The sequence below is a fragment of the Schistocerca piceifrons genome, chromosome 5, assembly GCF_021461385.2.
Source record: "Schistocerca piceifrons isolate TAMUIC-IGC-003096 chromosome 5, iqSchPice1.1, whole genome shotgun sequence".
NCBI lineage: Eukaryota > Metazoa > Arthropoda > Insecta > Orthoptera > Acrididae > Schistocerca > Schistocerca piceifrons.
Genome location: NC_060142.1, coordinates 28895615 through 28918114, shown reverse-complemented (window position 1 = coordinate 28918114; position 22500 = coordinate 28895615). Strand labels below are relative to the sequence as shown.

Genomic DNA, 22500 nt, shown 5'->3' with positions numbered 1-22500 from the left:
CATTTGAACACTTGTTGTCTTATATAGGCCATGTTCTGCCTGTGTACATATCTCTGTATTTGATTACGCATTCCTATGTAATTTTCTTTACCGCTTCAGTGTAGGAGATCTGTCATTAATTTTATTTTCTATTTAATGTTCATTATTCTGCATAGTTATGCCCTGCTTGCAAGAATGGGAAGAACAGGTCAGTATGTGTATGAAAGAGATGCCATATATGTATACACAATACATATTCAACACATAGAGAGCAAAAACTGAATTATAACACTGGAATAAAAATACATTTGTTTAGCAAAAATTTGTGGGGGAAATACCTAAGTTGGAATAGATAATGATTTGTCATTTTGTTCAGATTTCTATCGTGTATCTAATGGTGCATACAGATTTAAAATTGCATTATTGTACAAAAATTGTAAAATAGGGCTGAAAGCTGCTTTAAGTCATTAAGTGACGTAGATGCTGTGAATGCCCAGGGAAGGGAGTGTAGCAATTAAACATTGGTTATCTTGCCTGTTCCACATTAAGATGTAGAGGCAAAACGTTTGTCGATCTGGATGGTTGTACAGACATTCTCGTTTTGGACTTAGAAGTTTTTCCAAGGTGACAATCTCAATACTTAGAGACATTCTGCAATAGTTCAGCTGGGTTTAGATAAATCACCACTGGCCAAGACTCAGATTTTATTCTGCGAATAGTTCAGTGGGACTTGTATTTATCGGTAGTTAAACAAGATTGGACTTGGAATTACTTGCTCTGAGTCAAAATTTAACTCAGTGTTAGTAGGACTCTGCTGATTTCACTCTTGGTCAACACTTATCCTCGTAACATCGCTTGTTTATCAATATTACATTTCGTTGTGATAGTGTTAATTAAATCTGAAAAATTTTAATAGTGGACATTTGCTTTTCTGTTATTTTAATTACATTCTATGTTTGCTGACCACTACCATGGGTTCTCGAGCCAACTTCAGTTCACTTAACTACATAATGGATATTAATCATCAGCCATCATTCCCTATTGTGTAACTCAAAATTAATCATTACACTGAACTTTAACAATTTGTGGTGGCACCTACATTGAACCTAGCATCATTTAAATCTGATTAATTGATGAGGGACAATTTTATAATTTTTATTAACAAAAGTTACATAAATCTAAGTTATCAGCCCCCTGTTGCTTTTATAAGGTGTTTTTGTCACATGCTCCTGTGTAACAATACAGTCAACTTTTGTCTCAACTGCTTTTGAGCTATTGCTGACTACACAACTTTACCAAATTTGTAGGAATCAGTATACTAACACTATGTCATAAAATTTAAAGCAAAGCAACACCACTTTTTTTTTGGAAGAAATTATATTTTCTAGGAACATCTTACCCTATTCTGCAACTTTTCTGATAGAGCTGACTTCACAATTTTCATGACAAAATCTATAATTTTGTCCGCATTTAAAATGTGGAATGCTTTCAGCCTTCGGCAGTAGGCAGTCTGCAAAAAATCAGTCAAGTTAATGCTTTTGTGTTTGTTATTGCCTGTTTAGTATTGTGGAAAAGACATTAAGTTACAGGGAATAAATGGCATTGCAACATTAAATATTTCAGTTTGGTAAAAGATATCTTGCTGTGCACCATGAGCTACAAGTAAATTTTAAGTATTATAAAATTATGTATTACATACAATTCATGGTGTACAGCAAAACGTCTTTCAACAAGTACTTACGATCTGGACACCACGAAGCGTACAACATTTTCACGAATATTTCAACATCAAAAGCATAAATCTTAAGACTATTCATAATGAATTTTTCCAGTCAACTCACCAACAGACTTTACGGTAGATGCCAAACTTATGGAAGTGTCGTGATATTACCTACTTTGAATTATTATATCTTTGTATTATTACATATACGTGGACATAAACAAGCGGTATGTGCGATAACTGCATAAAATTTAACGTAGATTTAGGTGCAACTGACAAAATACTTCCTGCTGCTCCTCATTACGTTCTTCTTTCTTCTGTTTACTCTCGTACTCTAGAATTCTACGCATTGCCTGTTCAACAGCTGTCTGGATGAACTTCGGTTATACAATAAATCAGTCAAATCTGAAGGCCGTAAATTCAACTAAATACCTAGTAATTAGAATTAAGAATAACTTAAATTGGAGAGAACACGAAGAAAATGTGGGGAAGGTGAACCAAAGACTGCGTTTTATAGCAGAACACCTACGAGACGCAACAGATCTACTAAAGAGGCTGCAGACACTACACTTGTCCGTCCTCTTTTGGAGTACTGTTGCGTGTGTGGGATCCCTACCTGATAGGATCAACGGAGTACATCGAGAAAGTTCAGAGGAGAGCTGCACGTTTTCTATTATAGAGAAATAGGGGAGGGAGTGTCACGTACATAATATAGGATTTGGGGTGGACATCGTTAAAACAAAGGGCTTTCTCGTTGCAGCGAGATTTCTCACTGAATGTCAATAACCAACTTTTTTCTCAGAATAAGAAAATATTTTGCTGTCGCAGGCCTACATAGGCAGAAACGATCATCATAATAAAATGGAAATGAGACCTCGCGGAGAAAGATGTTCGTTATTCCGCGCGCTATTCGAGAGTGGAATAATAGAGAATTGTTGTGAAGGTGGTTCGATGAAATACTTAAGTGTGGTTTGTTGAGTATCCACGTAGACGTAGACGGACTTAAACATGCGAAACAAAGTGAAGCTGCAGTCTTTGCCCAACTTCACTGTCGCCGAGAGAGGAGCGGCACTACAGGCGGTGTCTGCTGACGACACAGGTTCTTACTTCCTAGACAAATAGAAAAAAGTTGCCTGCCACATGTGAGTCACATGTGTCTAACATGACCATGGAATGATAGCCACACTTTATAACACCACATCAGGCGCATGTGACAGCCATGTTCCAGACTAAAAATCTAATGGTCCCACTAGGACGGTGCGCAGAGAGAAGGGGTACTCTGTGTGTCGTGACCTAATAACGGTCAAACAAGACTGACACGAAAGTCAACTGGTTAAACTAATGACTACAGTTATTAAAATGTCCGTGGTTATAACGCCGTGGTCGGATGAATTTCTTGCTCATCAACCACGGCACAATTTCCAGAAATGTTTCAATTAGCGTAATATTTCCGGCCGTGAAAATTTACATTTTGCAACTAAACTGATGGTTCCACAGTATTCACATCTGTAAGAACATGCTTCTTATGGTTTGTTTGTCGAATGGTACCAGTAATTCTGAGGAATGTCGTCTACTTTAGGCCCTCCGTTTCGTCTTACAATCACCTGGTTTACTGGAAGCTGAGGAATAAAAGAAGATATTGAGAGGGAACGTGACTACATTCTCATTAGATGTAACTGTCGGTGGAAATGTGAACTGTGAACCAGTACCCATTCCAGATAAGTGCCAGAGACAGCACCTGTCCTTTCTGAGACTTTCTAGTTACAGGTTTTTAGGCATCAGTGCTGGAACGTCAAGTACGAGCGCGAACAGTACACCGCAATGAAAGAAAAATTTAGGCTAGTTAGTAAATTGTAGCCATCATGATTAATATTGTGATAGTCGCCTGATTTATGTCCACTGCAAACTGTTTTTTATACTAAGACAGATGTCGTATTATGATACATGATGGAGCCTTCTTGTTATTTGTCTAATAGGTATTTATCACCATTGCTTTTGGAGAGTATGTTGGAAGGACCTGTGAAGTACTTGACGAATATAGTTGGGTCGGTAGTGAGTTAGTACTGCGGTAGCGCCTTCTGGGATAGTGAATGACAGATTGATATTTAGAGCGATTTTGTCCTATGATGATCTGACAACAGGGGTTCAATGCGTTATGAAAATACGCTGCATTTTTGTGCTCCCAACTGAACTTCTTCAAGAAATTAAAATTGTTATGGATCCACATTTTAGTGGTCTATAACCAAAATTAACCATGAGTTATAAATTATCTGTATATGAAGACATCATTTGTGGGTACATATATTTTATCAACAGATACACAATTCCAAGTGATACTGCTGGTCTCCTCTTATGCGCCAGTTATGTGTGAGGAAAAGGGTACCATATCACAACTTCCTAGCAAGGTAGCATTATATCTACAATCCACAGGTGAAGCAATATTATGAGGGTACTGACCTTGTAGCCGATTTCCAGTGCCCGTATAATATTGATATCTGTACGTAAGATGTGTCCAGCATTCAGATTCGCCATGTCGTAGATGATGACGTCTCCGACGGAATAGTCATCAAAGTACATCATCTCAATGGCTATGGAGGCGGTTTTTCCGTGCTTAGGCCACGAGACCCACGTGGGGTCTGGGTCTATGCCTCCGATGATGTGCACGCGGTACAGCTCCTTTGTAAGGCGAGGCATCACCGCGAACTTCCTGTCGAAACAGTACAGGCACAATAGTGGCAGGGCTACCTGCAAATACTCGAACCAGTACTAACCACGTTTAACACGTTATGTGGAAATGCAACATAAACTCAGTGCTGTAAGTTGTGAAGACATCACTACCAGCTAATATACATTTTTTCCCTTTTTACTACATTTTCTTTCACATTGTTCCTACTTTATTTTCATCATACATTCAAAAGGTTCGTTCAGAATGACTTTTGTATATTTAATTCTCAGCATAATTGTGTTTGTGTTTACATAATGTAGTTGTTATGAATTTTATTGCCAATTTCAATTATTCCGATATTGTTAACATGTTACTTGAAACCATTTTCTATGGACAAAGCAATATGAAATTGTGATTTTGTACAGAACTGTAAATCGATATAATGAGAATCTTTGAAAGTGTTACGTGGAGCGACGTGTATACGTAGAATTGTATCGACAGAGCGACAGGAATGATATCAACAAAGAGTCAGGAGCGAGAAGAAGAGAGTGGAGGTAGAGTTGATTGTCGTGCCACGCGCATGTGTACTGCTAATATTGTGTTCGTGGCAGGTGAAAAATATCAGTGTTGGGACAGTGTTATATTTTTGATCTTGGAATGTACGGCGACTCCAGAAGTAGTGATTTTACCTGTCCTATTGCTCGTTTGCCGGAACTTCGAAATGACTCCTTAAGCATAAAATCTTGATGTGCGGACCGGTAAGCCGTGTGCACACCGTAATGATACTGTTTTCGATTTTAGACAGCGTAAACTGCTTACTGCATACCACAGACTATGGAATGAAACAGAAAATATGGCAACACATTTTCGTGTCATATATTTATACGAATAACATTAACTACGAATGTATGGTGTGCTGATCGCCACGTGATTGAAGTAATTGCGTAGACATTTGCTCGAGGCACTTATTGTTCGGTTTAAAGCACGTACTAATGATTTACTGCGCAATCGACTTGATTGACTTTCGTAGCTCGGTCGGATATACTGTGAAAAGCGCCGCAGTCGCATATCATAAATCTGGAAACTGTTGCCAAAGTATGTAACAAACATTATGACATGAAGTTATGTCACGCGTTAATGGAAAACAGCGTGTTTTATTTTCCTCACAGATGCACAGATCGGAATTAATTCAGCAAACACAGAGCGTACCTGTTACATTCACAACTGGCGCTCAAGATCAAGGAAATCAGCAAGACGACACCAATTACTGGACTACACGCTCAAGGATCATAGACTAACGAAGTGGATGTCGAGGGCTCGCCAGCAGCACCAGTTAAGTGGAAACTCTTTTGCTCGAAAGTGTGCTAAGAGACACCGCGAACAACATCGTTCTACACAGCGATTTCTCTCCAAATCTCGAGGTTTCGCTCGTCCCGCGATCAAGCGCCGACAGCTGGTTCTGTCTCCATGATGGCTCTTGCCGCTATAATTCATTCTCGCGATAAAAACTGAATCATTTTATTACGACACATTTCGTTTGTTCGGCATTTTAATTCTTGATTAATTACCTTGATTGTTTAATCTGAATTCTGCCATCTTGTTTTAAACCTGATTTAAATTTTTTTTAAAGCTTTTATTTGTTATTCTAGTAAGTGAACAGTGATTGAAATACTCATCTGCAATGTACGTGGTAAACCATTACCGCCTCTCTTAAACTAATAATATGATATATTCGTCTTTGTCTGTTACCTTTACTTAAAAATCAGCATAAATTTTTATATTTACATACATACCGGTGGTCTATGAGAAATCTATTCTAAATTTGTTCAAACGAAGTAGGAGTTTGTTCAGCGTAAAATTTAATGTAGTTTCCTCCTTTGCTCACGAAACTGTTACATTTTAAGTAAAGTTATAGCTTATTGTTGTGGCTACTTCATAGTTTCTTGTATATCCCTCGCACTCGTGACGCTCGACTCAAATGTCACGTAATTGTTGGAACATACTTGATAATGTATCGAATGCTGTGGCGTATCGGAAAGTCTCGAGTCCGTCAGAACGAGAATATCAGTTGCCCATTCCTGATGAAACAGCAGAGATTCTAATGTATCATTTTTCAGGATACAGGACACGAGCACGGGAGTTGCTTCCATTTGCAAGACCATAAGACAAACTTACGTTTGCCATTGCCCGTGTAGAATAACACGCTTTCATTATGCTCGTGAGTGCAAAGATAACACTGTAAAGCAAAAATATGTCACAAACGTATCTAACCCCAAACTGCTTCCGTTGTGGGGTATGCTCTGTACTTACCCAGAACGGTGATCTCAGTTTACAGTAACAACACTGACAGGTGTTAGCTGCGTGCTGTATGTTGCAACCGCGACCGTAAAAGTGGTGGGGTGGCCGTGAACGAAAGCACGGCGGGACCGAACGGGAGCGGCCCGCGAACAAACAAGATGGACGAACGCGAAAGGATGGACACGTTCAACGACAGACGGCTGAGCAAGACACCGAGAACAACACGCAAGAAGCAACGGGGTCACAAGCGAAAACCTCACTAAATCAACAACGTCCACTAGTACACGGAAATGAGTAAACACGATGTCTGTAAGCGAGATATCTAGAGACTCACGCGACTATCAGACGGCCTCGCTGAGTGACAGGCAGGTGATTAAATACATGATAGGGTACGTCGCTATTGGCTTCTGGGACGACGTGCTCTACATTGGTGCCCTTAAGCCGTCGGCACACGGACCGTGCATCCGAACGTTGAGCGTTGAGCGTGCCGAGTTTCTGACGTCATAGCGTGGAATAGCACGTTCGGGAGTCTTTCCGAACGTGCAGAGCAATATCTGGCATGTCAGATATTCTGAGCGTGCGTCTGATCGTCGACCAATGAGATGGCACAACGCCACCTACGTTACACGCACGCCGTCTCCCTTCGGTACAGAGTTGTAAGACGCCATATTGGCATTCATTTTAAGCCTACATGTATATATGCCGTTTCTGAGCACCAGCAAATTGAGAATCACTGGAAAACCCGTTGTTAACTGTGTGATTCGTTCCAATAAAATAATGAGAAACATCATATTCGTGGCAAAAGAATTATTGTAACTTTTGTGTTATGAGAGTAGGCTATTTGAAGGCAACGACACACTGAAGTTCCACCCAAAACGCACTGTTCTTCGTCAATTTGTTATAATTAAATTCCAAATAGTAACATAGCTACGAGTAAGGTTTTCAGCAAGGGTACAACCATTTGATTAGAATCATAGGGCGTGATGTTGGTTTAGCGTAATGGGTAGCGTCATTGGCTTGAACTGAGCTGTAAGTGAGGGCGCGGGTTCGCGTTTTGCCACTTCCAAATTTTTCTCCTAACATTCGCGGTGTTATTAGGTACTGATACTTTATTATTAGTTTAATATAAGTATATACTATAATATTTGATGTTATGTAAATATAAGTTCACTTTTTTGAGGGGTGACTTTGTTCGATTGGCTTAATCTACAGGACAGCTTGCGCTACTTGTATAAATATATTTTGCTCCTTTTTCTTTTACGCTTCGTAATTCACATGTTTCAAAGATTCTGCTACTGGGTAGGAACAGTGATCAAGTAAGACTGACCTTGGGGTTTTACCAAAATGTGGGAGTGATGAAATAATGTTTCTGTTATGCGGAGAAGAATTCCAAATTTGTACCGCACTGTTTGTAATGGAACTTTATCAACCCTGCGTCCTTATTGAGTGAACATGGTACTTCCCTTTTCGTGCACGATGGAGGAAATGTGCGTTTTAATAGAGGTAACGTGGGAATTTTACGCGCGCCCGTTGAGCAAACATTGTGATTTACGAACTTGAAACGTCCTTCAACTGCCGCTGGAGTGCGTTGCGATCGCGTATACCACGTCAGGGTCCACGTACCATATGCACAAGTCACAACGTTCCTGAGCGTTCAGCAGCACGTTAAACTTGGCACGCTGAACGTTAACGTTCGACAGCACGGTCCGTGTGCCGACGGCTTTACATAATACGCGGGCCACGAGCGTGCGCAGCCACGACTTACGGCGCGACAGCTGTAGAGACCTCTACTGGTAATTGAGGTCCCTGCCGTTTGGCGCGTATTCGAGACGCACGGCGCTCGGTGCCAGACTGTATTCATGGAAAATAACGAAGTATGTGTCCTCATTTGTTTACTGCATTGTGTAGGTCGTTCTTAAGAGCAAGGAGCTTTCAGTACAAGAGGTGTGTATCACAGTAGTGAAGATAAGTACGCCCTCATGGCTCTTAAGGTATACATTTTAGAGCAAATGTTTACTGGAAACTTTTGTCTTGTTTTGGTCAGCACTGCCATCCCTCAAAATATGGAATACTTCTTTTTGTAACCGGTCGCCACTCGTTGTCTAGCGGTAGCGTTCTCGTTTCCCGAGCACAGGGTCCTGGGTTCGATTCCCGGCGGGCGCAGGGATTTCCACCTGCCCCAAGGTAACTGGGTCTTGTCGTATCGTCCTCATAAGAATCATTGATTCCCATTACCTCCATTAGGACCTTGCCTAGTACGGCGGTGTGGGTCTCCTGCATCGTTCCCCTAAGCTCTGTCAAGAAGCATGGGACTTCATTTCCATTTTTTCCTTATGTTATAATTTGTATAAGAACCTGTTCCTACCCCTTCCAACAAAAAATGAAACATGGCAGACATAGCCCAAGTCTCTTCATGTCTGTTTACATGTCCTGGGATGGTGGATATAGTCTGAGTGTCCGAGAACCAACACTACCCCTAGTACTATAGTCCGTGAACAATACAGTGGCCGATCCGCAGTGAACCGTTTTCGTCCAAATCGTTGGGAAAACTCATTCGTTTCTTCGAAAGCTGAAGCTGACATTGTCTGCCTGCTTTCAGCCAGTCGGTGACATACCATGGTGGTAGAATCGAGGCGCGCGCCCTACAATCTTTCTCAAACTATTTCACGGAAACAATTCACGAAAAAAAAATCATTTTTGCGTTACTTACGGCTTTATATTTCAGCTTAACGGTGAAGTTCCCAACATTTAGTTACTGGTCACAGTTATTGTGGTATTTGCATTTAAGTAAGACACTACGCGAAAAAGTTTGTGAAGAAAAGTAAGGGTAGCTGTGATTTTACGATTGGGGCATATTATGAAATACGTCTTTAGAATTGTATGGAGGTCTCTATCTGCCACCAATCTCGAGAAAATTAATCCGATGTAACACACACACATCAGCGGTCGCGTGTCCCAATGAAAACGCCAGAATGAAATATCCACAGTATTCCTAATATTTCATAAACGGATGGAGCTACCGAAATCATATTTGGGCAAATTATAACACACAAAGAGGAGAATATTTTCCATGTGGTTACTATGCAAAACTTCATTATCTACCATGTTATTCCACTGACAACAGACTTGTCAAATGAATGTAATTCTGAAGGGCCATCATTAGCTGTTGAAATGAGAAATGCAGTGGGCTTTGGAACAAAATAAATGAAGCGTTACACATTTATTTTTGTACCGTGGATGAGCTTTTTCATAAGCTGTTGACCTTACTTTTTCTCGGATCTTCGAGTCCTAAAATTAATGAACTGCTGTTTCAGAATTCTTTCAGAACTGAATCTGCACAACATGATAGTGAGGTGATCCTGTGTAATCTCCGCTGTGTTTTGGTAAAAGAAAGAAATTTTTACATGGTAAGAAGAGAAATGTAGGTTTTACTAAAAATTCGCCCCTGACGCTTCTCCATAAGTTACAAAAATGGTAAACAAGAAAGCCGAAAATAAATCGCTGCCTTAGTTACATTTCTGCGGAATTACTTTTGGATACTAACTGAAGCAAAGTTGACAGTAGATCTTTTTGGATGGTCAACACACAACCCTCGCCACTGGCACTCTCCCCACGCATGCCCGAATGACTGTGCGCCTACTCGCCACGTTATTCTGCATGCACTCTGCCACTACCTCCCCTCCCAATCATGTGGAAATGACCCAAACCTTATACATAAAAGAGGGACACCCCCACTGCATGCCATACTCCTGGTGTAGCGAAGCAACTTGAGTCACTTAATGAAGCAAACTGTTTCAGAGCAGATTGTATACCAATTACATTCCTTTCAGAGTAGGCTGATGAATAAGCTCCACCATAAACAATCGTTCGTTTGATTAAAGACTGGAAACTTTCATAGGTCACAGTAATACACAGGAAAAGAAACAGAGGTAGTCCGCTGCACTATAAGGCCATGTCGTTCATATCGATATGTACTAGGACTTCGGAAAATACACTGTGTTCCATCGTTATGAGGTACCTCAAAGAAAACTATCTATTGACATATAATCAGCACCAATATGGAAAATACCATTTTTGTAAACACAACTGGCTCTTTACTCTCCAAGTAATGAAGGACTATTGGCATTCTACGGACTGGCGTGCAGGACGTTGGATACCTTAATCGCGTTGCTATGTTAGAGCATTTATAATGTCTATAAGGCACAATACATATGTACAATTGTGGACAGTTAGGAATGTGAGTCTCACTGGAAGCATGCAAGACATAAGTCCCAGCAGTCACTATACTGATCTGCCTCCTCGGTGGCTCAGATGGATAGAGCGTCTGCCATGTAAGCAGGAGATCCCGGGTTCGAGTGCCGGTCGGGGCACACATTTTCAGCTGTCCACATCAAGGTATATCAACAACACCTGTCGGCAGCTGAGGTTGTCAGTTAGTCATCAAATTTTTATAGGTTTAATAATGAATAAGAAAACAGGAATGCAAGTAGGGATAGTGAATGCATTGTTGTAGCCACGATGGACAGGAAGCCAACACTTGCCATGGTAGGTCGAGTTCATATGCCAACTAGATCCGTAGATGATCGAGAGATGAAAGGATGTGGATGCGATAAAGGACATCATTAAGAGGATTAAGGGAGACGAAAATTTAATTGAGTGACTGGAAATAGATGGCAAGAACAGAAAGAGAAGGAAAAATAGTAAGAGAACATATATTAAGCGGAAGCAATGACAGAGAAAGCCGCTTGTTATAATTTTTTAAAAGCGCATAATTTTATCATTGCTAAGGCTTCGTTTTAGTCTGAAAGAAGACTGTTTTTGTCGAAGAGACATGAGGAACACTGGAAGGTTTCAGACTGATTATGTAACGGAAGGACATACATTTTGAAACCAGATTTTAGTGGGCATATGTGCACTCTGACCAGAATAAATTAATTATGAACTTGAGTTAAAATTTAAGAAATTGCAAAATAGTAGAAAATTAAGAAGGTGGGACGTGGATAAGTCGAAAGAATCACATATTATTGAACGTTTCAGACGGAGCATCAAGCACCCTTGGACTGAAACGGAGAACGGAAGGCAAGAGGTTAGCCTTAAGTAATGAAATAAGGAAGGCAACAGAGGACGACATAGGTAAAATGACAAGGCCATGCAGAAATCCTTGGATACCATAGGAGATAAGTTATCAAACTTAATTGACGGAAGAATAAAATATAAAAAATGCAACAACAGAAGCAAGGGAAAGGAATAAAGATATCTAAGAATGAGACTGACAGGAAGTGAAGACTGCAAAGCAGGAATCGGTAGAAGACAAATGCAAGGCTGTAGAAGCAGGCACAGGTAGGGAAATGATAGATGTCACACACAGAAAAACCAAAGAGAACATTGGAAGACGGAGAAACAGCTGTATGAATATCACGAGCTCAAATGGAAAGCGAGTACTAAGTATAGGATAGAAGACTGAAACTTGGAAGGAATACATAGAGTGTCTATATAAGGAAAAAAACTCTAGGACAGTATCATAGAAGAAGAAGCAGGGGAAGATGCCCTGGGAGATACTATAATGTGAGAAGAATTTGACAGAGCACTGAGAGATTTGAGTTTAAACAAGGCCCCTGAATAGATGAAATTCCTTCTGAATAATTGATACCTTCGGGAGAGCCAGCCATGACAAATTATTCCATCCTGTGTTCAAGATATGTGAGACAGGCGAAACACTCTCAGACATCTAATTCTACAGATCGTAGGTGCTGACAGGTGTGAATACTACCGAATTAAAAGTTTAGCTAATCATGGTTGCCAAATATTGATCGAAATTATTTACAGAGGAATAGAAAAAGTAGCAGATGCCGAATTCGAGGAAGATCTGAGTGGGTTCTGGAGAAATGGACGAACACGTGATACAATATTGACCTTAGGAGTTACTCTAGTAAACATACTGAAGAAAGGCAGATCTACGATTATAGCATTTGTAGATTAGGAGAAAGCTTTTGACAATGTTCATCGGACTACACTCTCAAATTCTGAAGGCAGCAGGGATAAAATTCGGGGAACATGTTACCTATTAGTTGTACAGAAACCAAACTGCAGTTGAGTCGATGGACATGAAAGGTAAGTCATCGTTGAAAAGGGAGTGAGACAACGTTGTAACCTCTCCCCGACGTTATTTTATCTTTGCATTGAGCATATAGCGTAGGGAAGGAAGGAGAAACTTTTAAAGAGAATTATAGTTCATGGAGATGTAATAAAAGCTTGGAAGTTTGCCACTGATACTCTAATTCTGTCAGAGACGGCAAAGAATTTGGAAGAATAGAGGAACGGAATAAAGAGTGTCTTCAGAAGAGATAAAATGAACATCGACAAAAGTAAAACAAGGGTAATGAAGTGTAATAGAATTAAATAGAGAGATAATTAGATTAAAAGATGAGAATCTAAAATTAGTGGTAGATGAGGTTCGCAATTTGAGACTAAAATAACTGATGATCACCGAATTGGAGAGGATATAAAATTCATATTGGCAGTAACAAGAAAGGCATTTATGGAAAAAAAGGAATTTCTTAACATCTAATATCAATTTAGTATGCCTGTCAGTGGTCAGCGTGTCTGGCTGCTAGGCAGACGAGAGAGTTCGTTACCTCTGGTACCGCCGAGGATTTTCTTTAGGTCGGAAAACGAGTACCAGGTGCACTCAGCCTCATGAGGCCAACTGATGAGCTCACTTACACTACTGGCCATTAAAATTGCTACACCACGAAGATGACGTGCTACAGACGCGAAATTTAACCGACAGGAAGAAGATGCTGTGATACGCAAATGATTAGCTTTTCAGAGCATTCACACAAGGTGGGAGCTGGTGGCGACACCAACAACGAGATGACATGAGGAAAGTTTGCAACCGATTTCTCATACACAAACAGCAGTTGACCGAGGTTGTCTGTTGAAAGGTTGTTGTGATGCCTCGAGTAAGGAGGAGAAATGCGTACCATCACGTTTCCGACTTTGAAAAAGGTCGGATTGTAGCCTATCACGATTGCGGTTTATCGTATCGCGACATTGCTGCTCGCGTTGGTCGAGATCCAATGACTGTTAGCAGAATATGGAATCGGTGGGTTCAGGAGGGTAATACGGAACGCCGTGCTGGATCCCAACGGCCTCGTATCACTAGCAGCCGAGATGACAGGCATCTTATCCGCATGGCTGTAACGGATCGTGCAGCCACGTCACGATCCCGAGTCAACAGATGGGGACGTTTGCAAGACAACAACCATCTGCGCGAACAGTTAGACGACGTTTGCAGCAGCATTTACTATCAGCTCGGAGACTACGGTTGCGGTTACCCTTGACGCTGCATCACAGAGAGGAGTCCCTGCGATGATGTACTCAACGACGAACCTGGGTGCACGAATGGGGAAACGTCATTTTTTCGGATAAATCCAGGTTCTGTTTACAACATCATGATGGTCGCATCATTGATTGGCGACATCGCGGTGAACGCACATTGGTAGCGTGTATTCGTCATCGCCATACTGTTGTATCACCCGGCGTGATGGTATGGGGTGCCATTGGTTACACGTCTCGGTCATCTCTTGTTCGCATTTACGGCACTTTGAACAGTAGATGTTACATTTCAGATGTGTTGCGACCCGTGGTTGTACCCTTCATTCGATCACTGCGAAACCTACATTTCAGCAGGATAATGCACGACTGCTTGTTGCAGGTCCTATACGGGACTTTCAGGATACAGAAAATGTTCGACTGCTGCCCTGGCCAGCACATTCTCCAGATCTCTCACCAATTGAAAACATCTGGTCAATGGTGGTCGAGCAACTGGCTGGTCACAATACGCCAGTCACTACTCTTGATGAACTGTGGTATCGTGCTGAAGCTGCATGGGCAGCTGCACCTGTACGCGCCACCCAAGCTCTGTTTGACTAATGCCCAGTCGTATCAAGGCCGTTATTACGCCCGGAGGTGGTTGTTCTGGGTACTGATTTCTCAGGATCTACGCACCCAAATTGCGTGAAATTGTAATCATACGTCAGTTCTAGTATAATATATTTGTCCAATGAATACTAGCATATCATGTGCAATTCTTCTTAGTGTAGCAGCTTTAATGGCCAGTAATGTGAGAAGTAACGGCTCCAAGAATAAAAATGCAGACACCGTCTGAAACCAGGCGCCCTCCATATTCCATCCAGTGGTTCCACTGGTAGAGGGTGACTCGGCGTCGGTCGCGATTGGCCAATCAGAACGGGGAGCTTTACAGCTTGAATATTAATTTAAGTCTTAGGAAGCCTCTTCTGATGATATTTAAGAAGAGTGCGGAACTGAAATGTCGACAGTAGGCAGTTCAGACAAGAATACAAAACAGAATTTTTGAAATGGAGTGCTACAGAAGAATGCTGAACATTTCATTGGTAATTAGAATAACCAAAGGGGTGGTAATGAATCGAAGTGGAGAAAAAGAAATTTATGACACAACTCGACTAAAAGAAGAGCCGGTTGACGGTACACATCCTGCCCAATAAAGGAATTGTTAACTTGGTAATGGAAGAAAATGTGTGTGTGTGTGTGTGTGTGTGTGTGTGTGTGTGTGTGTGTGTGTGTCTGTGCGTGAGTGCGTGCTTGTGTTGGGGGGGGGGGGGGCGGACTGTAGAGGAACACCAAGTCTTGAACGTAGTAACAAGTCTCACTGAAATGGATGTGCACTGTAAGCCAAAACATTACGAGCACGGCCCACCGGGAGGGTGGATGCCCCCTGGTGACGTTGCTGGCACGTGACGCGCTATGAAGAGTGTGTAAGCGCAGTAGAGACGGATGGGGCATCACGATAGCGAAAATACGGGCTGAAATTTGGGAATCCATTGAGATAAGCGAATTTGACAGAGGGTAGGTTATTATTACGCAAAGCCTGTAGACGAGTACCTCGAAAATGGCGAAGCTGGTCGAATATTCAAGCGCTATTGTCATGAGAACCTACGGAAAGACGTAGAAAAACTGTGAAACTACCACTAGGCAATAAATGTTTGGAAGTCCATGACTCTTCAGGAAGGCGGGGTGTGGAGGCTTATCTGGTCTGTAAAGTGGGGTAGATGATGATCTGTGGCATCTCTGCCGAAAGAACACAATACTGATGCTTGCACAAGTATTTCGGAGCACACCTTCCATCGTATGTTGTTGAACATGGAGCACCGCAGCAGACCACCTCTACGTTTTAACATGTTGATCCAATGACATCGTCAATTTCAATGTAAACAGGACAATCGGCATTCGATCGTCGATCAATGGAAATGTATCGAAACTTCGGGTGAAACATTTTTCTGCATTAGGTTGATGGTCGTGTCCACAAACGCCGACATCGAGGTAAACGGCGGCTCGAAACGTGCGGTGCGCCACGGATGCAGGTTGGTGGGAGCACCATTATGCTATGGGAGACACGTTTGCATGGTACCTGTCCAAGTAGTCGAAGGCATGCTTAAGTCCCATAGTGCTCAGAGCCATTTTGAAGGCATGCTGATGGCTGTGGGCCACCTGCATCCATTCATGCTTGATGTCTTCCCAGACGGGGATGTAATTTTTCAGCAGTATAATTGTTCGTGTTCCGGAGCAGAGCCATGCTTCAGTCCATCATCGAGTACGCAAGTTGGCGGCCCGTTATCTACACGAATACATGACCTGTGCGTACACATCTACCGCCAAATACCTCCACAAACCTACCAACAAAATGTCGGATCCGTCGTACGCAGAACCAGTGATGTATTTTGAGCCATGGTAAAAATTGCTGTTTTGAAGAGCGCGCCGCAGCGCGTAGTGTGAAGCAGTCGCCCTCCGTTTCTGGCGGTGGCGCCGCTGTGGCAATCGCAGCTTTGGTGTCTGGTGGGAAAGGGGAAAGGTTGCCTGTTCACGTGCGTTTAAGCGGCACTATGAGCTCGCCAGTCGGTCGGTTGGGTCAGTCTCTCGTGCCCAGCTTGCTAGTCTGTCTCTCGTCCGCATTTGTTAGGCAGTTAGTGTCTGTCTGTCGTTCGGAGTGCTAGTATGTCTGTCGTGCGGATCAACCTTTAAAGCCGGCAAAATGAGAGTCTTTCCTCTCCGCCAGTAAGAGAACTCAGCGAGTCGTCGCCCGGTCGGGGCTTAGTTCCTGCATCTGAGTCCGCGCGTTAGGCCGCCAGTCAGCTCGAGTTTGCTCAGGCAATGGTGATTGGCGGTTGGATCGATTGGTTGGTCGGTCGCGCACTGAGACACAAGATGACTTGTCGGTCTTGAGCGTCGGCGCATGTGAGGTCGCCACGTGAGTCCAGTGGGCCGCGGCGTACAACGAGGGGTAGTGGCATCGCGGTCGACACGAGAGCAACAGGAGTCAACCCACGACATCGGTCTGGCCGGTGCGAGCTGCGACGCCGTGAGACGGGAGATCGGCGCACCTTCCTGCGTCCGTTGAAGCGGCTGGCAGCGGAAGGTTCGGAAGAGCGATTTGGGGGTGCTGCGCCAGGCCTTCTCGAGAAATCGCAATCTATTAGAAGTGATTGGTGACATCTTGTTTGATTTACTCTTGTTAAATTCTACTTGTTTTCTTGCTAAGGTCACCAGCCGTTTTGCTTTGTGGTCGACCCACCATTCTTCTCCGTTTTCCCACCCGCGGGAAGGTGGTTGTTTATAAATTGGGTGGTCCGTTTTTCCCTTGTGGAGTAGGGGCGGGTTAGAGAAACCTGCGGTTCAGGTTGTTCGGTAATCTCCCTATCAATCTACCGTAGGTTAGTAGCTGCCTCTGTCATGTTTGCTGGATTTAGTGTGTAAACGACTTTATTGCTTGGAGGGTAACGGCCTAATACCTGAAATATGTTTTGATCTTTGGTAACTTTGATATTATTGCCTATGTTCTTGAGAGGCGGTATCTGTGTACTGTAGAGCATCTTAACTATTGTTTGGCCAACCTTGTAGAATTTTATATAAGATTGCATTCCATGGACTTTTATTTAAATGACAGTTTTAGTATATAAAGTTGCCACCCTTTCACCGTAAGAATTTTCTTAGGAGTTAAAATCAAGTTGCAGCTTCGGTGGCAAGGTTAATATTTTAATTCTTAGTGTTTTGTACCGTTTCCATTCCTCCTATGGGAGGTGCATAGTTTGTGTGCTTGTGTAAATTGTTAAAACTCTTAGTTTAAAGCAATTGGTGTGTTGAAGATTTGCATCAGTGTAGACTTTCAGAGGCTGTTGTGAGCTGTCGTAACTACGGCCATGTCAAAAGGGAGCGGCAAGGTCTCTCCCCGAAACCTCATACAGTCAAAACTTGTTTCTTTCTGCCCCTGAATAAATTGTAACTTTGATATTTAGAAGGTGCTTTTTGATTATAATTTTAAATCTGTTTCTTTAAAAAAAAATCATTTGAGGCACTATTAAAGTGAATAAAATTCCCATTTGTTAAAAGGAATTAGGTTATGATTTCATCAGTTACTCCCTGGCAACTACTTCCATGTGTGATTAAATGTGTTAATGTTCTTGATGAATCGCTAGTAAATAAAATAAATTCTTAAGAATATTCTTTGAAAATAAATCACGATTCATATTTCGTTCTAGAAATGGATAAACAAGCCATTAAGTAGGTGGTCTTAATGTTTTGGCTCATGGCCGTAGGTTGCGGTAGTTATGCAGAGATGAAGAGGCTATCACAGAATAAACTAGCACGGAGAGCTGCAACATATCAGTCTTAGAATTGAAAACAGCAGCAACAACAACAACAACAACAAATTTACTGCAGATTCTTCTGTGCATTCTTCTTAATACCCACATTTAGCAAGGCAAGCATAGATTAACGGAATTTTGTAGGGTGGAATCATTGGCAAAATAAGAGTCCATTGAGGCATGGTATGATTAACTGTACGACATCAAAGAGTCATAATTTGTCCCCGTAGGTTATATGAAGTAGCTCACGGACGCAAGGCGCACCACGGAACAGGCAGCGGGCAGAAGCTGTGTAAAACGCGAAGTGTGGTTTACCCAGAGCGAACGACATCCAGCGAACGACGATTTTCTCTCGTATAGACAGTAGACGAGCGCGAGCGAAATGAAGTCTGTCGTGTTCGGTTAGGATTCGCTAGTGTTGACTAGTGTTGAGCTGCTTGTCGGTCTTTTCGAAAACCGTCAAAGGAAGCTCGCATCTTCTCCGCTTCGACAGTATCATTACAGAAATCTTTCATTTGCCATCTGGCCCACTTCTGTTATTATCAGGGGTTCCATGAGCGGTGGAGTGTTCTGAACAGGTCGTAATGTTACCGACAGAACAAATGTAGGTATCAGGTGAAAAACTGCCAAAGCACTAAATGGTCCATGTGTGGAGGATGAAGGTAGGTGAGACATACGGTAAATTGATTAGAAGTTTGCATGCGGTCAATACATTGCATAAGTGCAAAATCTGAATTTCCTTTTACTGGAAAGGAAAAGCGCAATGTATTTCCTTGAAGGGAAACTAAGTGTCATTATGTTTCTGCTAGCTCTTCCTGGCCACACATTGTTGTGGCTCAATCTGGTTAAATGTGATAGTAGCAAAAGAGAAAGCGCACGTTTCTACTTGATACAGGAAATGGATATACGCCCGAATCCCCTTCTACCATTGTCTCTGTCCATCTTCTCCTTCTTCTCCCTCTCTCTGCCCATCACTGCCGCCGCCGTGGCCGGGCGGTTCTAGGTGCTTCAGTCCGGAACCGCGTGACTGCTACGGTCGCAGGTTCGAATCCTGCCTTGGGAATGGATGTCTGTGATGTCCTTAGGTTTGTTAGGTTTAAGTAGTTCTAAGTTCTAGGAGGCTGATGACCTCAGAAGTTGTCCCATAGTGCTCAGAGCCATACTAACTGACGAGTCCCGGACATAAACATCGCGCAGTAATATTTTGTCGTTCTTGGCCTTCCTTTCATGCCGTTGAGTGGTTCATGGGCTGGACAAAAAAACCTGCTCTGCGCCAGACTCTGTGCCTGCATGAGAATAAATTGTTGAGTGACAGTAGACCACGGAAGAGCAATGGGTTCACCGCTGCGCGGAAGTGCAATATGGCTCCGATCACAGGAGCAGAGCTGTTCCGTGCTATGTTCACACTTCCGCTGTTAACGTGTAGTGTTGAGTCCGCTTTGCAGGATCCTAATAATTTTATCACTTTCTTATGTGATTACGGAGATAGTTTCACGTACTCCGTAAAATAAACGTACGATGCAGAGAAACAAAGTATAAAAGGTATTTCACCAGTAGATGACGTCATTCGGATTCTGTGGCTCTATTATATATCTTAAAAGCAGCTAAATTGAAGAAATGTCTCTTTCACATATTTATTGCTGTTAGTCATGATGAACATTTTGTTCATCATTAGTTGGCAGCAATTTGTTTAGAGGACGTACTGTTATTCAGCTGGTTAATACTTCGAATGCCATGTTCCCCACAATGAAAAAATTTCAAACCAGTAATTTTTTTTAAAAAGAAACCAAAATTGAGAGTAAATTTAAGATAGAATTGTATGATAAATGCATAGTACATGTACTAAAACGTTAAATATTTCTTACCTAGTTACTATGAATGCCAACATTTTTCTGTGTAACACAAAATATTGCTTTGAACAAACATGTGGTTATCACTGTGTTGCGTGTTTTTTAATCAAAATTACGAACGCACTCTCCAAGTTTACCATACAATTATAACTGAATGTATCCACGATTTTCACTTCTATTTAAAAAATTTTAAGTTTGAAATGTTTTCGCTGTAGGACATGATTGCATTCAAAGCACTGAGCACCTGATCAACAATTCGTCCTGCAATTACAATGCCGCCATCCGATCAACAAAACATTCGAAACCGATAATAGCAAGAAACAATAAAACTCGTTGAAGAGATACGTCATCAGATTAGTATCTGGTAGTTGTTTCTGTGACGTAACCTGCAGCATGAAAGAACGAATCACAACAGTTGTGTTGAAAGACCGTCATTGTCGCCCGCAGCAGACCAGCGACCAGGAGCTGTCTTAGCAGAGCGATATGACAACTGTGCGACCAGACTCGTGCTCTGATTGGTTGTTGCTGTGGTAACTGGCCTGTACACAACTAACTGCCAGTCACTTTGTCGTTATGACACCAGTATATATCAGCGCTCCCGCTTCACGGAACCGGTGCTTCCTTAGAGAGCGGCGATAGAGTAAACGGCGCTGAACTGGGCTACTTTAACTAGTTAGCTACGTGTCAGCATTCCGCGAACACCGCCGGGTAACCCTGGTACTGCGAAAGCGTTGTGAAAGCTAACTGTTGCCGGCTTTTTTGCTGTCTATAGGCAGTTCGCCACTGAGTTGGCAGCCTAATAGATCCGCACTAAACGAAGTTCGTCTCAACACAGTTACGTCAAACAGATTACAAGATTAAATGGTGGGATGCTACTGATGGAGTCTGCCGGATCTGCTGCCCTAACTGTAACATTCTTCCACTATATCAAGATAAATAAAAGTTAACCTGAAAGTTCTTGTCTCGGTGGCAGAAGTAGCATCAGGAACGAAACCTGCAGGTGTTCTCAGTTAGTAAGTGTTGCAGAGTAAGGGAGAGGGGAAGTCAACAAACGTAAGAAAGCGGCGGCAGAAAGTCAATTTTTGTATACAGGGCGAGACATCTACGACAGACCGACTCCCCCCCCCCTCTCCATAATATATCAAGAATGAATAAATATACCGGGATGAGGTTTTCGTCCAGTTATAGCGGTCAATATGACAAATTTTTTGACTTTCGCAAGTAATTTTTATCGTTTATAGATGCCGAATTACGACACCGAGTTTGTCTTTTTTCTAATAGAGCCATATATATTTTTTTCTGTGGCATTTTAAAGAAGCTTCTAAGATAATTTCAACAGCATAACATGTATGGGACTTGATGAAGTTGTATGAAGAGAACAGCGCCGCAAACTACTGTCCCTTTGTCAAGACAAGAGGTTCCAATAACGTCTGCCCTGTTATACCAAATGTTAACAAACACGTAACTTAGGTATTGTACCAATGTTTACCTGTGCGTTTCAAATTCGTCAGTCGGTGTTCTACTGTTGTAGCAATCAGATAACTTGCTCATAAAGCTATTGAGGCATTCGCAATGTATACGGCAGTCGTAAAGGTGAATATCATCCATGGCGAATGCCGCCAAACTATTATACCAGCGGTTCGGTTGTATGCTGAAAGGTATCCAGATCGTGGCAAACACTCACGATCTCACTTTGGAAACATTAGGAAATAATTCTAGAAACTGGAAGTGCGCAGAATACAATACACCAGGGAAAAAGAAGAGCAACTGGTGTAGGAAATGAAAGTATTATTTTAGTAGCAGTACCACACAATGCAGTTGTCACTAAGAGGCATCTCCGAAGTGCAAGAGGGACCAATCAAATGAGCATTCTGCGAATACGACATTCCGTCTCATTTCATTCTCTGCACATTTCGCTGCATGTACAGTTTCAAGTCAATGACTTCCGAAATTGATTATTGTTCTCCAAATGTTAGCTACGAAAATTTTGTTTGAGGAAGAAGCATCGTTTTCAAACCACGGGTAAGTGATCTTCGCAATATGTACTAATTATCGGCTGAAAATCCACGCTGACTGAAAGAAGTAGATGAAAACAACGCTCTTCTTCTATCAGAGTTTGGTACGTGTTATTTATGCATTATTATTTCCAGATTTATTGATGAAATCTAAATGCGCTTAAATATCCCGGCGTGATACCATCATGAGGGATGTCCCTCCCATTCTACACACGTAATGACAGACTCTCTAAAGAGATCATTTGGAGAGGATTGCACACTTATCAGACTTTTACCTGTATCGGAAATTAAA

General features: G+C 42.1%; 1 protein-coding gene across 1 annotated transcript in view; it reads right to left on the bottom strand.

Moving 5' to 3' along the window:
* LOC124798143 (retinol-binding protein pinta-like) overlaps window positions 1–22500 on the bottom strand; it is an 85524-nt gene that overhangs the window by 16307 nt on the left and 46717 nt on the right. The window contains exons 4-5 of the mRNA XM_047261422.1: window positions 4157–4406; window positions 1379–1489 (exon numbers count right to left, since the gene is read on the bottom strand). Of these exons, the coding sequence (XP_047117378.1) occupies window positions 1379–1489; window positions 4157–4406 (361 nt within the window). The remainder of the gene's footprint in view (window positions 1–1378; window positions 1490–4156; window positions 4407–22500) is intronic.